Source organism: Pezoporus wallicus, unplaced genomic scaffold, assembly GCF_028554395.1.
Source record: "Pezoporus wallicus isolate ANWC-B61680 ecotype Strahan unplaced genomic scaffold, APGP_CSIRO_Pwel_v1 contig_3017, whole genome shotgun sequence".
Classification (NCBI taxonomy): Eukaryota; Metazoa; Chordata; class Aves; order Psittaciformes; family Psittacidae; genus Pezoporus; species Pezoporus wallicus.
In genome coordinates, this window is record NW_026638957.1 from 3,411,523 (window position 1) to 3,425,147 (window position 13,625).

At 39.5% G+C, this 13,625-nt stretch overlaps 1 protein-coding gene across 1 annotated transcript in view; it reads left to right on the forward strand.

Moving 5' to 3' along the window:
- Positions 1-13,625, forward strand: part of LOC130601367 (ras and Rab interactor 3-like) — a 159,218-nt gene that overhangs the window by 50,561 nt on the left and 95,032 nt on the right. The window contains exons 3-10 of the mRNA XM_057413387.1: positions 4,576-4,652; positions 5,590-5,664; positions 7,672-7,756; positions 8,802-8,905; positions 9,920-9,994; positions 10,994-11,019; positions 11,701-11,754; positions 11,958-12,100. Of these exons, the coding sequence (XP_057269370.1) occupies positions 4,576-4,652; positions 5,590-5,664; positions 7,672-7,756; positions 8,802-8,905; positions 9,920-9,994; positions 10,994-11,019; positions 11,701-11,754; positions 11,958-12,100 (639 nt within the window). The remainder of the gene's footprint in view (positions 1-4,575; positions 4,653-5,589; positions 5,665-7,671; positions 7,757-8,801; positions 8,906-9,919; positions 9,995-10,993; positions 11,020-11,700; positions 11,755-11,957; positions 12,101-13,625) is intronic.

Sequence of the window (13,625 nt, forward strand, 5' to 3'; positions counted from 1 at the left end):
AGACTGCCTGTCACAGTATTGATAGGGCATATGGGAACAATGCTCTAATGGTACCCCGAATTAATCTGGCAACAGCCTAAATCTGGGCAGGTGTCACTGGCATGCCTGGGTTACCCTGGCTGCTGCGCACCGGATCTTCTCTCCAGAGCCATGCAGACAGCTTAAGCTGTGCAGCTGCCATTATATTCTGTTCTGAGGCATGCTATTTACATGCCTTGTAGCTATTTTACCACAGACAGCTCAGCCTCAGAGCTTTTTACCAGAGGTGAATCATCCTTTCTGTCACACCATAATGAAGGATTTTTTGCTTCCATGACTCAGAGAAAAAGGTGATGCTGTCCCCTCCAAGTCTTGGCTGGATAAGCTGCTTTTGTTTCCCCACTCATTTCATGATTGGAGAAAGGGAACGAGCTGCAGAATGATCCAGGTCCAATATAGACTTGACTTTCTCAGTGCCCTCCTTTCCCCCTCAGTAAATCTGTGCTCGATAAGATAAGCTGCAGGAGCATTTGTAACAGTGCCAGCAGGATAAATATTTCTGTATTTCTAGCTGATTTTAAGATGATTGGTGTGTGTTCCCCTCCCTTTTTTGGCAAAGGTTAGCCCCCTTAGATGTACTGCTCTTCATTTCATCTTCTTCTCCCATCTGTTCTGTCTCTCTTCAGTAGAAACCAAGCAGATGTAGCTCCCACACGGGCTGCTGGATAGCTCTGTCTCCCATACAGGAGAAGACATCTGTGTGTGGAGTGGTGCCCTGCTGCTCTCCCACATCAGATTGTACCATGAGGGCAGACCAGAGGCTCTCTGAAACTCTGATAATGTTATTTCCCCTCTGTCAGCTCATACAGATGAGGGAATACCACTGCCCCCCCCCCCCCCCCCCCCCCCCCTCAGTTCAGTGATGTTGATTCCCAAGCTGAAGCTAGGAGCCAAGATAATCCAGACAACCTGTTCCTGAGCAACCAGGTTATCATAACAGTAGGTAAGAAAACCAAATCTTTAATATATTAAAACCATGATACAGCAAGTAAATAAAGAACAGTGCATGTACATAAGGTATACAGAATTTATAGATGACAGTTATACAAAACCTGTGATTATCTGGGTAATAAAGCCGTAAAGACAGCAAATGTTTGCACTGAAAACCTCCAAACTTTACGTTAGAACTCACTGGCAGGTGGCCATTTCATTAAGGAAGAAATTTTACTTGCCTACTCCAGACCCTTGCTTCATTTCACTGAGTTTTAAAGAAGATTTTGTAGTGTCTCTTTGTGAGAACAGTTGTATACCATGGGTTCTGTGTAAAGAGGAACATTATCTTCAAGTAAAGTTATTTTCCTGTTAATTTAAAATTACCTCTGTGAGGCGAGCAGATATTTATTACAAGTAGTTATTTATTATAAATACTACATCACCAGACTACACATGAAGCAAGATGGTTTGCGGTGAATCTGGTTAGCATTTAGTTTGTGATCAGATGCCTGGGCTCATTTTATCTTCTGGCTCTTACCTTTGACATCTTTTGATTTCCTAGTTGATATTAACTTCAAGCAAGTGAAGTCCCACTAGAAAGAGTGATTTTTATTCATGCTTCTTGAAATCTCAGTTTATACTGACTGAACCATTTTTAATATTATACTTTGACATGTTTTACGGTCAACTGGATGAGATTACTGGGTAGGCAATAGCATGCCAGATGACACCTGTTTTGCCAAGTTACGGGACAGGGACATATTCCCTCTGCTGTGTGGTGGCAGTAAGGGTGATGGTGCTCCTGGTGCAAGCACCTGTGATCAGAGCTTCAAACCCTTGCATCAGGCTGCGTGAAGGGATGTGTGCCCCATGTGCAGAGTCACATTATCATTGCTAGAGACTCGGGTCAGGCTCTGGTCTCTGCTTTCCTAGTGCATTGTTGGAATTCTCACAGCCATGGCTTGAATGGAGAAGACAGAGGGCAAATGGGTAGTATGGTAAGAAAATAGTATGCATGTCCTGAACATATCCGTATGAGCATGGTATTTTAGCCAGTGATGCGAGAATGCCCGTATTGTGTAAGATGCCAGCAGCTGTAGCTCTGGGTATTTTCTCCCAAAGGAGAAGTCTCCTTGATGCGTTTTTAGTTATTAATAATTTTAGTTAATTGTTAACGGAAAGAATGGTTACTTTGGCTTTTGGAAAGAAGGTGTGATTTATGTAGTATGAGGTTTTAAACACTATGTGCTGCTGGCTTAGTAATTCATATCATAAATATAATAAAACATTTATGGTAGCGGGAAATAAGGAAAAAAACAGCTATGGGATCTTCAGCTTTGCATGGAGAGGCTGTTCAAGTCTTTGTCAAGCTAGACATATGCGTCATATGTAGGTGTGTGTAGTAGAGATGAGAAGGGGTGGTTTTGTATTTATGTAAAACTCAAAGATTGAGGAGATGCTAAGTCTTTCACATCTTTGAAACTAGATGATCCTTTCACCGCAGCTAAGATTTTCAAGTGTATTTGGTCATTACAGGTAACTCAAATTTAAGATACTACAGAAAGTGTTATCTTCAAAGAGTTATAGTGCAACATTTCCTAAAATAAGGCTGGTTTAGGGTGTTTGAAGTCTAGTCTGCAAAAACCATCAACAATACCTCAGATTATTGGTTTCTGTGTTCATAGTTATTGTTTGCAAAATTATATTGAGAAATTGAGGAAATATGCCATTGAAATGAAAATGGAGCAGCATAATTATCATATGTTAAGCATAATTATCATATGTTAAGCATTTCTTTAAGCTGGCAGATTTTAATATGGGAAAGGCGATCATATATTTCCTCTGTTTCCTTCCCCAAGTTTCAGTGAATTATGGTAAATTCACAAGAACCTTGTGGTGCTTCTTATGTTGTCAACTTACGTCTACAAGTCCTTGCAGACAGGAACATCTCTTTCTGAATAATAATTTAATGACTTGAATGCATTTGGATTCCAGTGGCTGAAATAATTTTCACCCTTAAACTTCCCAGACATCTGTCTGAGGCTGTAGATCTCTATCCCTGCCTGTTTTGCCAATCCAGATGTCTTTTATCTCATATATGTCTTTAGGCCTTTGTTTTAGTAGCTGTCTTTGTCTCCACCACCTGGAATCCTCTTTTTCACTCTGTTGCCTTTGTGTAGAACACAGATCCTCTAACTGAGGTCCACACGACTTCAGAGTCAAGACTCATGTCTTTGCACATCCCTATCATACACCTACAATTTCTGTTTCATTCCTCTTTCACCAGATTTAGATAGTAGACTTTTTGGAGGAAGTACTTGGACTCTAATTTGCAAGACTGGGGAGCCCTATGAAAGTTTGTAGTGAAGAACCTGCTGGAAGATTACAACCGTTGTGTAATTTTTCAGGCAAGGCACACTTAAAGCCAGGAATATTATTTCAGGATGATTTTTTGTTCCTGTGCCTATTACTTTGGAAGTGTATTTAGAGGAGACACAGAGGAGATGATAGTAAAACCAAGTTGTTAAGAATATGAAATGCAGTATAGTAGAGGTGGGTTTAGGTCGCTGCATAACCAGCAGGTTGAGAGAGGTTATCCTGCCTGTCTGTTTTGTTGAGACCCCACCTGCAGTGCTGCGTTCAACTCTGAGGCTCCCAACATAAGAAGGACACGGTCCTGTTGGAGTGGGTCAAGAGGAGAGACGGGAAGATGATCAGAGGGCTGCAGCACCTCTGCTGCAAAGACAGGCTGAGAGAGTTGGAGTGGTGCAGTCTGGAGAAGAGAAGGCTCTGGCAAGACCTTCTTGTGGCCTTTCAGTATTTAAAGGGAGCCTGTAAGAAAGATGGGGACAGGCTTTTTTCACATGGAAAAGAGAAGGGGTGATAGGCACAAGTTACTGCTGGGGAGATACTTACTGGGCACAAGAAGAAAGTTTTTCACAATGAGAGCAGTCAGCCATTGGAATAATCTCCCCAGGGAAGTGGTGGATGCCCCAAAGCTGGACACTTTTAAGATTCAGATGGACAGGGTGCTGGGACATGTAGTCTCCAGGTCATGCTTTACCAAGACAGGTTGGACCAGATAATCCTTGAGGTTCCTTCCAACTTGGTATTCTAATGGGACCTGTAGCAGTATGACAAGAGATAATGGTTTTAAACTAAAAGAAGGTAGATTTAGAGTAGATATAAGGAAGACATTTTTTATGATGAGGGTGGTGAAATAATGGAACAGGCTGCCCAGAGAGGCTGTAGGTGCATCACCCCTGGAAACATTGTTTGGACAGGGCTCTGAGCAACCTGATCTAGTTGAAGATGACCCTGCTCTTTGTTTGAAGGGGTGTGGAATAGGTAACCTTTAAAGGTCCCTTCCAAACCAAACCATTGTATGATTCTATGAATTACGTCATTAATAATCAATGAAGTATCAGTTCTCTGTTTTTTTGGCAGAGCAGAAAAGAGATTCTGAGGTGTCAAGCTATAACGTAATAAATTGAAAAATGCACTCATGTTTGGTCATATATTTCTACAGATGCATCCTTATTTTTCAGTTTCTTGTTTATAGATGATCTAACATTTAAAAAAAAAAGTTTATTTCTCTTTCAGCCATTAATGAATTTCCTGAAGATATATTTACAAATAAAGAACGGCAGCAAGGAGGAGTTCTGCTTCATATTATTGCCGTAAGTCTTCCTCTACTGTGCTTATTGTTTTTTGTTTTGTTAATAAGGTGTTAATTATTTTAGTGACCTAACTAAATAGAGCTCTGTATATATCAGCATGTTTGTAATACTTTGATTTAATTATTTCTGATATGTCTGTACATACGTTTTGGGGACATGGTTTAATGGTGCGCTTGTTAGTGTTAGGTTAATGGTTTGACTTGGTGATATTCGGGGTCTTTTCCAACCTAAATGATTCTGTGATTTATTTAAGAAAATGATGCAGGTCTTTCTTTCCTGTTGTGCCTCTGCAATTGCAATTAGAATATAAAACCTCTGAAGAAATACAGAAAATGTTGTGTGGCGTTTTATATTTTATTGTAGAAAAAAAAAAAACAAAAACAAAACAAGGCCTGCAAGCTCTGGTTTTTCATTACCTGCTCAGGGAAGGAAAAGTAAAAAGGAGTTGTGTTTGCTAGACAACAGTAGGATTGGGCCCACTTCTTGAGCACAGCACATAAAGACACAGAAGAGAGTGGGCAGTCGTGTGCAGAGAACCAGGATCATTCCTGGGAGATCTGGTGCAGTGAGCCATGGTCAAGGTCCACTTATTTCCAGGTGTGATTATTTCTTGGGTATTGTTAATCAACATGGTGTTACTTTCTATGTAATTACATGGTCTGATAATTCATGGAAAATACAGATGGTGACTACATAACTTTGTAAGCCTTTGTAAGGGTCTGGCAAACATTCTTGTTCTAAACTTAATCTTACATTCAAGAATCTGGTTTTATGGCATAAATTGATCAGCAGAGGGATTTTTATTTGGAATGGAATAAAAAGTGAAGCTACATATTTCTACTAGTGTGAATAAATACAGCATTGCCTTCTTTCCTCTTTTCATGTACAGGAAAAATTTGAAGTATTTCCTGAATTTATTTTTCTTTTTTTTTTACAGGCTCTTTATATGTTTTATGCTTTGGCTATAGTATGTGATGACTTCTTTGTTCCATCTTTAGAGAAAATTTGTGAGGTATGTTAAAGAACTTTATTCATCTTTTGGAAATTCATTTAGACAATATTATAGAATCAAACATTTTGTGCCATTGTTGTTTAGAGTTCATTCCTGTCAACTTTTTGGCCTTGGTACTTTTAAAATTATTTGAGCTTTCCATCAAAAAATTATCCTTTGGTCTGGGAACATTGGTCCCCCTGGCCACACTCAAGGAATAAAAAATGAAAGATTTCATGAGATCAGATGGCAAAACCCACTATTAAACACCTGAAGCATGTAGCTAGGGTGGATATCGCATATGGATGAGTTGGGTTTATTAATGTACTCTTAGTTTTACAAGTCACTTGTGTAAATAAATCATACATAGACAAATTAATGTGTTGGCTATGCAAATTTTATATTGCACTTTTACCACCCTATCAGCAAGGAGAAAGCAAGCGTATGTGGTCCTAACATAAAGTAGAGAAAAGGGAAAAGGCATGGGAAAAGTATGTACCTTGTTTTGATATGGGACGAGAGTGCATATTTTATATGGAAAGAATAGTAAACAAATATAATTCCTTTACTAACTGCTGAGAAGACTTTGCAAAATTAAGAGCAATATTCTAATCAAGTGAGTTGATTGGGACAGTGTAGAATTTATAGTGGGCCTGTAAATGTTATGTTAGGTAAGGCTTTGGTGAGCTACTACAAAATGCAAAGCAGATTTTAATTCCCTTTTGAGGGCAAAATAAAAATCTCTTCTCCTTTTGAAATGCGTGTGACGGTTTTCTGAAAAACTCCTGTAGCTAATTAAAAAGCCTATTTTGCTATGGATATATGTACTAAATTCCTGTTAGTATTACTCAGAGCTATGTACTTATTGGTAGAAAAACAAGTAGAAGAATAAGGGAGACAGCCAGTTACAGTAAAATACTCAAGAGGGATCTTTTCTATCCTTTTCAGATCTCCTGTCTTCAGCATTCACCTTATACACCATATTTAAGTTGTACCAGTTGGTTGTACCAATTAAGTTGTCACTGATCCTTCATAAAATCCTTGTCTCTAATGTTCTGCTGAACATTGTAACAGCTAAGAAGAATTCAGATAGCACACATAGGTTTCAGCTCCTGCAACAGTATGACTGGTAGTAGGTCAAATGGTGCAGTAAGGGCTTTTGTTTGTTTTGTCATGTTCTGTAGGATGACATTTTCATCAGCTCAAAATGTTGCATACTGCTTGAAAAACACATGCTTTTTCTATCATTCTTTTTGTCACTAATCACTTTTCGATCCTTGGAAGAAAAATGAAATACGAGAGATGAGTCTAGAGACTATAGAAAAGGAAAAAGCTCCTCCATAACACCTTCTCTATAGTTCAAGGGAAAGCTCTTCAGACAGTATTAAATTCATACAGCCCACTTGTAGAGAGCTACATGGGTTCTGCTGGTCTGAGAGCTCTTATTTCTATCCTATTAGAGCTTAAGAGATGCTGTCATAAAAGTAGATCTATCTGCAGTACACAGGCCTCTCTGTGTATGATTATACTAATTTTGTCTGTGTCAGCAGACTCACTTTTGATTAACGCAGTTGCAAAGTGAAGCCAGAATCAGGCCTGCTGTTTCAAGATTCATACTCTGGGGGTATATTTTTCTCTTACGGATTTTTATTTGCAAATTCTAGAAGCCCTTAATTCTCGAATGATTGTGTTTAGAGTTCCAAGTGTTAATGAGACCAATTTGAGATGTTTATAATTTTTTTGAATCTGCAGAGATGCTTTTCTCTAAGCTACATGTAAGCCATAATTAGCTATTGAGTTATATATAAGTAATGTTGTCTGACACTTCACTGGGTTAGGTTATAAACATTTTATTTGCCAAAAGTATATTTGCCTTCTCAAAGGCAATGTCTTAATTTGTATCATAGTGACTGTTGATCCTTTAACAGCACTGTGGCCAGAAAATGAAGAGCTTCTGTCTTTGCAGCTCCAGAACTGTGCAGTGTAAATACAGTAGCAGTGCTGAAATTACCAGTGCTTTTCTTACAGAAACTACATTTGAGTGAAGATGTTGCTGGAGCCACATTCATGGCAGCAGGGAGCTCCACTCCAGAACTGTTTGCGTCTGTTATAGGTATGGAGCCCGCACACTAGCTCTTATGAGATCTGCTGTTAAAACAGCAGCAGCAGATCAAGCAGAGGTATCCAAAAGTGCTTTCATTCTGTCAATTTATAATCAGCAATTGCAGCTGTCAACTAGTCTGCAGTTCATGGTACAATTAACTACTCAAAATATCTCATAAAACTCTGAGGCTCCTCTCAAAACACAGTGATGAATAGCTGTTTCTGGGCATAGGAAGTAAAAGAAGAAACTTATTGCAGGCCCCTGAGAGGGAAGTTGAGATATATGAGAATGGATTAAGAGCAGCCCTGAAGAGAAAGTTTTGGGGGTGTTGGTTAATGAGAAGCTCAGTTTGACCCAGCAGTGTGAGTTTGCATCCCAGAAGGCTAAGTGTATTCTGGACTGCATCAAAAGAAGCCTTTCACAACTTAGGCAACCTGTTGCAGTGCCTCACCACTCTTATAGTGGATAATTTCTTCCTTATATCTAATCTAAATCTACCACTTTTAGTTTAAAGCCATTAGCCCTTGTCTTGTCACTACAGACCCTGGTAAAAAGTCGCTCTCCAGCTTTCTTGTAGACTTCCTTTAAGTACTGGAAGCGCTGCTATAAGGTCTCCTGTCTTCTCAAGGCTGAACAACCCCAGCTCTCTCAGCTTTTCTTCATAGGAGAGGTATTCTATCCCTCTAATCACTTTTGTGGCCATCTTCTGGAGCTGCCTCAACAGGTCCATGTCTTTCCTGTACTGAGGACTCCAGAGCTGGTTGGAGTACTCCAAGTGGAGCCTCCCCTGAGCAGAGTACAGGGGCAGAATCATCTCGCTCTAACTGCTGGCTGCACTTCTTTTGATGCAGCCCAGGATATGGTTGGATATTGTCCAACTCATATATAGTTTTTCATCCACTAGTACCCCCAAGTCTCTCTCTGCAGGGCTGCTCTCAATACCTCCATCTCCCAGACTGTATTGATACTGGGGTTTGCCTTGACCCAGGTGCAGGACCTTGCACTTGGCCTCATTGAACCTTGTGTAATAATGCATGTTTTGCTCCCTCTGCAGGTGTGTTTATCACTCACGGAGATGTAGGAGTAGGGACCATTGTTGGTTCAGCAGTTTTCAACATCCTCTGCATTGTTGGTGTGTGTGGAATGTTTGCAGGACAGGTTAGTAAGACAATTCCTTCTATGGAGTTCAGTTGCTTACACTTTAGGGGTTTCCATGAGCAAATATTTAAGCAAACAAACCAAACCAAACCCCACAAACAAACAAAAAACCAGCACCCCCAAAAATAAGAACAATAACAGTAACCCCCAAACAGCAACAACAAAACAAAACCAAACAAGAACCAAAATCCACAACCCAACAAACAAGCAAACAAAAAAACAACCAACCAAAAAAACGAGTGTTAGTCAAAGGCAAAAATGAACTGGCATTGTGAAAACTGTCAAATGTTACAAGTAGCACATGTTTCCAAACAGTTCAGCTGTAGTTTCAGCACTCTGAACATGTAGCACACATAGGAAACTGGCTCCTCCTTGTACAATACTGTGTTCACAGTCAACTGATCAGTGGCATCTCCTGATCCTTCCTGGTACTGATGGGGTCAAAGATTCTAGGACACAAGATTTGCTCCATCTACTCAGTAGGTGATTAGACTGTGTATCATATTTTTTCAGGAATTAAGTCCAATATAGCCACAAATATAATGAAGTGGGAGCCATTGATTTACTTCAGTACAGTGAATTGTATTTTACAATTAAAATTATGACCAATTAAAATATCATTAGTAAGAAATGAATTTCATTAATAGAAGGTTCTCTGTGATTTTTATTACTAGTGATTATTATAGTTCTATTGTCTTAACAGACTGATATGTCTTCTGTTAGCATGAGCTGTGATTGGTTCCAGAATCACTGCTAACAATAATTCTGCTCACATGCCTAAGTGGTTGCAAGATAGAGGCCTTTGTTTTGTCTTTAAAATTGCATATTTTATTGGCTGAAGTTATGATACAAGGCTGCCCCATCCCTGGCAGTGTTCAGGGCCGGGCTGGATGGGGCTTTAAGCAACCTGGTCTAGTGGAAGGTGTCCCTGCCCATGGCAGGGAGGTTGGAACTAGGTGGTCTTTAAGGTCCCTTCCAATCCAAATCATTCTATAATTTTATGATATTTTTCAGGTGGTTTGTCTCACGCAGTGGGCTGTGTTCCGGGACTCTGTGTACTACACAATATCTGTGATTGTACTTATACTTGTAAGTAGCTCTCTTACCAATTAATGTGATTCATTGCTTGAAGTTTTGGAGATCCAGCCAGCCAACCATAGATAAACACTAGTAAACCATGATTTTCATATCTAATTCTAGTGACATCTGGAAGTGATAGCTCAGCTCCACAATGTGGTCCAAGTATGAATACTTCATACGACCCCACAGAATACATGTCCATCAATGTCCATTCATTTTGTACCTACAATCTGTGAAGTTCTTGCAAGCTAGCAGGGTAGTGTTGCTCACTGCAATGAGCACTCTCTTCTGACCTAGGGGACTTCCTGTTGTGGAGGTGAAAAATTTTGAGCTGCATCTCTCTTTTGAATAGGGAAGATGGCTGTTTGTTGCTTCTATGCAGTAATTTTATTTCGCAGATTCTGGGTAAATTTTTCTAAATGGAGCACAGATGGGATACCACTTTGTTTATCTAGAGCAGCATAGTAATTACCAAACACACCTATTTACTGGGTTTGGTGGAAAGAAGGGGAAGAATCCACTTAGTTTGATTTGTAATAAATATGGATCACTAGCTGGCCATTTAGTTACAGGAATTACATAGGGAGGAGTAAAATGTGTATAATCACTTGGCCTAAAAGCAGAAGTAAAATGGCTGTCTTTTCTACCAAAACTAGTCTAGCTGTTAAGAGGACTCAGAGCTAGGTCTCTTCAGAAATATGACTTTGCTGTTATTTACACAGGACAGCATTGTGTACATTTGTACGTATCTGTCTCTTTCACATGCTCACACTGTCTTACTCAGTAGTGTTTGTAACAGTCACTGAGAGGGATCCAAGCCTTGTTCACAAGGTTTCTGCTTTATGAGGGGCACAGTCCGTATAGTGAAAGTTCTGGTTAGAAAGAGTCAAAACTCAAGCAGCTTCTGGTTAGATATGACTGATGTTTATTAAATAAATTTGACTGATTTTCAAGATAGATCAGAAAAGTGGCCAATTTATGTCTTTATTTTTTTCCCCCTTCTTCTAGTTTATATATGATGAGAAAATAGAATGGTAAGTTGTGTAAATTATTCCTTACAGTACCATGGGACTGATCACTCAATAGAGTTGCAGTGTAATTAGCTTTCATTCATACATGCTGGGAATATGAGCTGGATTTGACACCTAGAAAATCATGTGTTTTCTTTGGTTATATTTTTTATGATGATCAGGGAAAACTAAAAGAAAATGTAAGAACCTGGAGACATTAACAAAGTAAGTAGGCTGTATTTAAAGCCTGAAAATTCACGTGTGCAGAGAGGAAAAGTGAAGGTCTGCTGATTCTGGCTGTTAATATTTATGGAGTGCTAGGTGTCCCAGAGAACAGTCTAATGTGTGATCCTAGTGGGAGAGCATAAGCATCTTCTAGAAGAGTCCTCTTGAGTGCCTAGCCTGTGCTTCAGTGCTGAAATGACAAAAGGCCTTGGCATTATCCTCGGAGGGTAGCTGTGGTTTCAGTCTGCATAACACATTTCTGAAATACATGCGTTATGTATTCGCATGCTTATTGGAACTTGAGAGTCTGCTTCCCCTCCCCCCCCCATTATGTTGAGACACCATCTAATCTTAATGACGTGAATCCTGTGTATACGAATGTGACTTATACTAGGTGTTTGATTCACCCTGCATAAAACTTGAAGAGCATACAGCTGTTTAATGGCCTTATAACACTTTTTTTTTTTTTGTCTCTCTGAGGTGGGAAAGCCTTGTACTCATCATTATGTATTCATTCTACATACTTATCATGAAGTAAGTGCTTTTCTCCTGTGTAGGCCCTTTAGGTCTTAATTAACCATCATTCTTTTTGTGTGGTTCTGTCCTTGGTCTTCCTGCTGAGAATGTGCATCTAGGCTTTACTGCTTGCTTGCATAAGTTGTTCTCAGATGCTTAGAAGTTGGACAAGGATATTCAACAATCCAACTTTTTCAGACCTTTTTCATTTGCACTTTCAGATACAATGTGAGGATGCAAAATTTCTTCAGCATTAAAAGCAAGAATGTTGGAAATGGTGACACAGTCAACAATGAGCTTGAAGATGGTAATAAATATTATGCCTATAGTTGTGATGACCCATCCATTCCATTACTATGGAAAGGTAAGGCTGAGCAGACAGGACTTTGAAAAAGAGTAGTTCACAAGGTGCCCTTTTTATTTCTTTAATGTGTATCTGAACAGTGTTACTCTTCAGTCAGAAGCAGGAATTTTCATTGGGTTAATATGATAATTCAGCAGTCAGATTGCCAGATGGAAAAAGAAAACCCAAAGCCAAATCAATTTATTGTTTTATATCTATATTCTGAAAACAAGCTGCTTTGCACGGTGGCAGTTTTGCTTCCTTTTTGTCTCCTGTTCATTGATGAGCTACAACACTGAAAGAAATCTTTGAAATACTTTAATCTCATTTTGCAATGAGTTGCTGTGAATGTTGACTATGATACAGTCAAGTCTTTGGATGTGGAGATATTTACATATGAGATTCAGAGGATACCTCCTAGGGCAGTAGTTACGTATTCAAGTGGGGATACAGGGTAAGGGTGATTCAGTGAAAGAACACAGATGTTAGTGAGTTTTATTTCTAAGGTATTTGTTGGGTTAATTGACACTTGGCTGGCTTCACAAGCTGAGCTGCACCTTCCCAGCAGCAGCTTTCAGAAACAGGAGCACTGCTAGTAGCCCTGAGGAGACTACAGCTGGTGTCTGCCTTACCTCCAATCAGTGGATAGCAAGCTTTGGGATCCGCCAAAAAGCCTCCCATGATTTCACCAAGGTGTAGGTTTAATCTTAGTCTGATTTTCACAGGACAAAAGTGATTACTTCCCAAAAAATGGTCGTTTGATTTGGGTGAGGACCTTTGTTCCTACCAAGAATGCTTAGTCAGTTGCTCAAGGTGCAGATAAAAGGGGGGTTTACATGCTGCACAGCTCTCTTCTGTGCTCCTAAGTTTTACTATTTTCAAGAGCATCCAGTGGTACTATATAATAGCTTCCATTACTCAAGTTTGAGAAGAAAAAGGAGAGCTTTTTACCATAGGATAAATTCAGTTTCAAGGGCGAAAACAGGTAAAGGCAAAATGTTTATACTTTATAAATAACACTCCTATTTTAGAAGTACAAGCATGTGGCTCACTGCCCATGGCTTTTATTGTGTTGACCCAGATTTCCACCAGGTGGCATGGTTCGATTCCTGCCTTAACCCAGCAGCTCCTGAAAAAAGTGGGTTTCTGAGGGCCTGAGCAGGAGTCAGCTCTAACTCAGCAAGAAGTTTTCTGTTGATTTTGACAGGGACAGGGTTGTTAGTGATGACACTTCATGGTGAGCAGGAAGTTTAGGTAGTTTGTTGAGAGGAAAAGCTGTTCTCAGAAGGTATTTTTCTAAGGACTATCACAAAGGAGAAGCCAAAAAGGCTTTTCTCTCTCACATTTGTGAAAACTACTTTTGTGATTTTTAGGTGGAGCCTGTTTGTACCATATAGGGCCAAGGTGTGTATGTTTATGGGCATAGGGAGTGAGACAGAAGAACTGTTGTGAAAATATAAGAGCAATGTGCTGCAGTAACTCAAACCAGCTGTTCTGGGTTTTTTTTGTTTTTTTTTTTTTTTATAGTGATGTATTCTACACCACT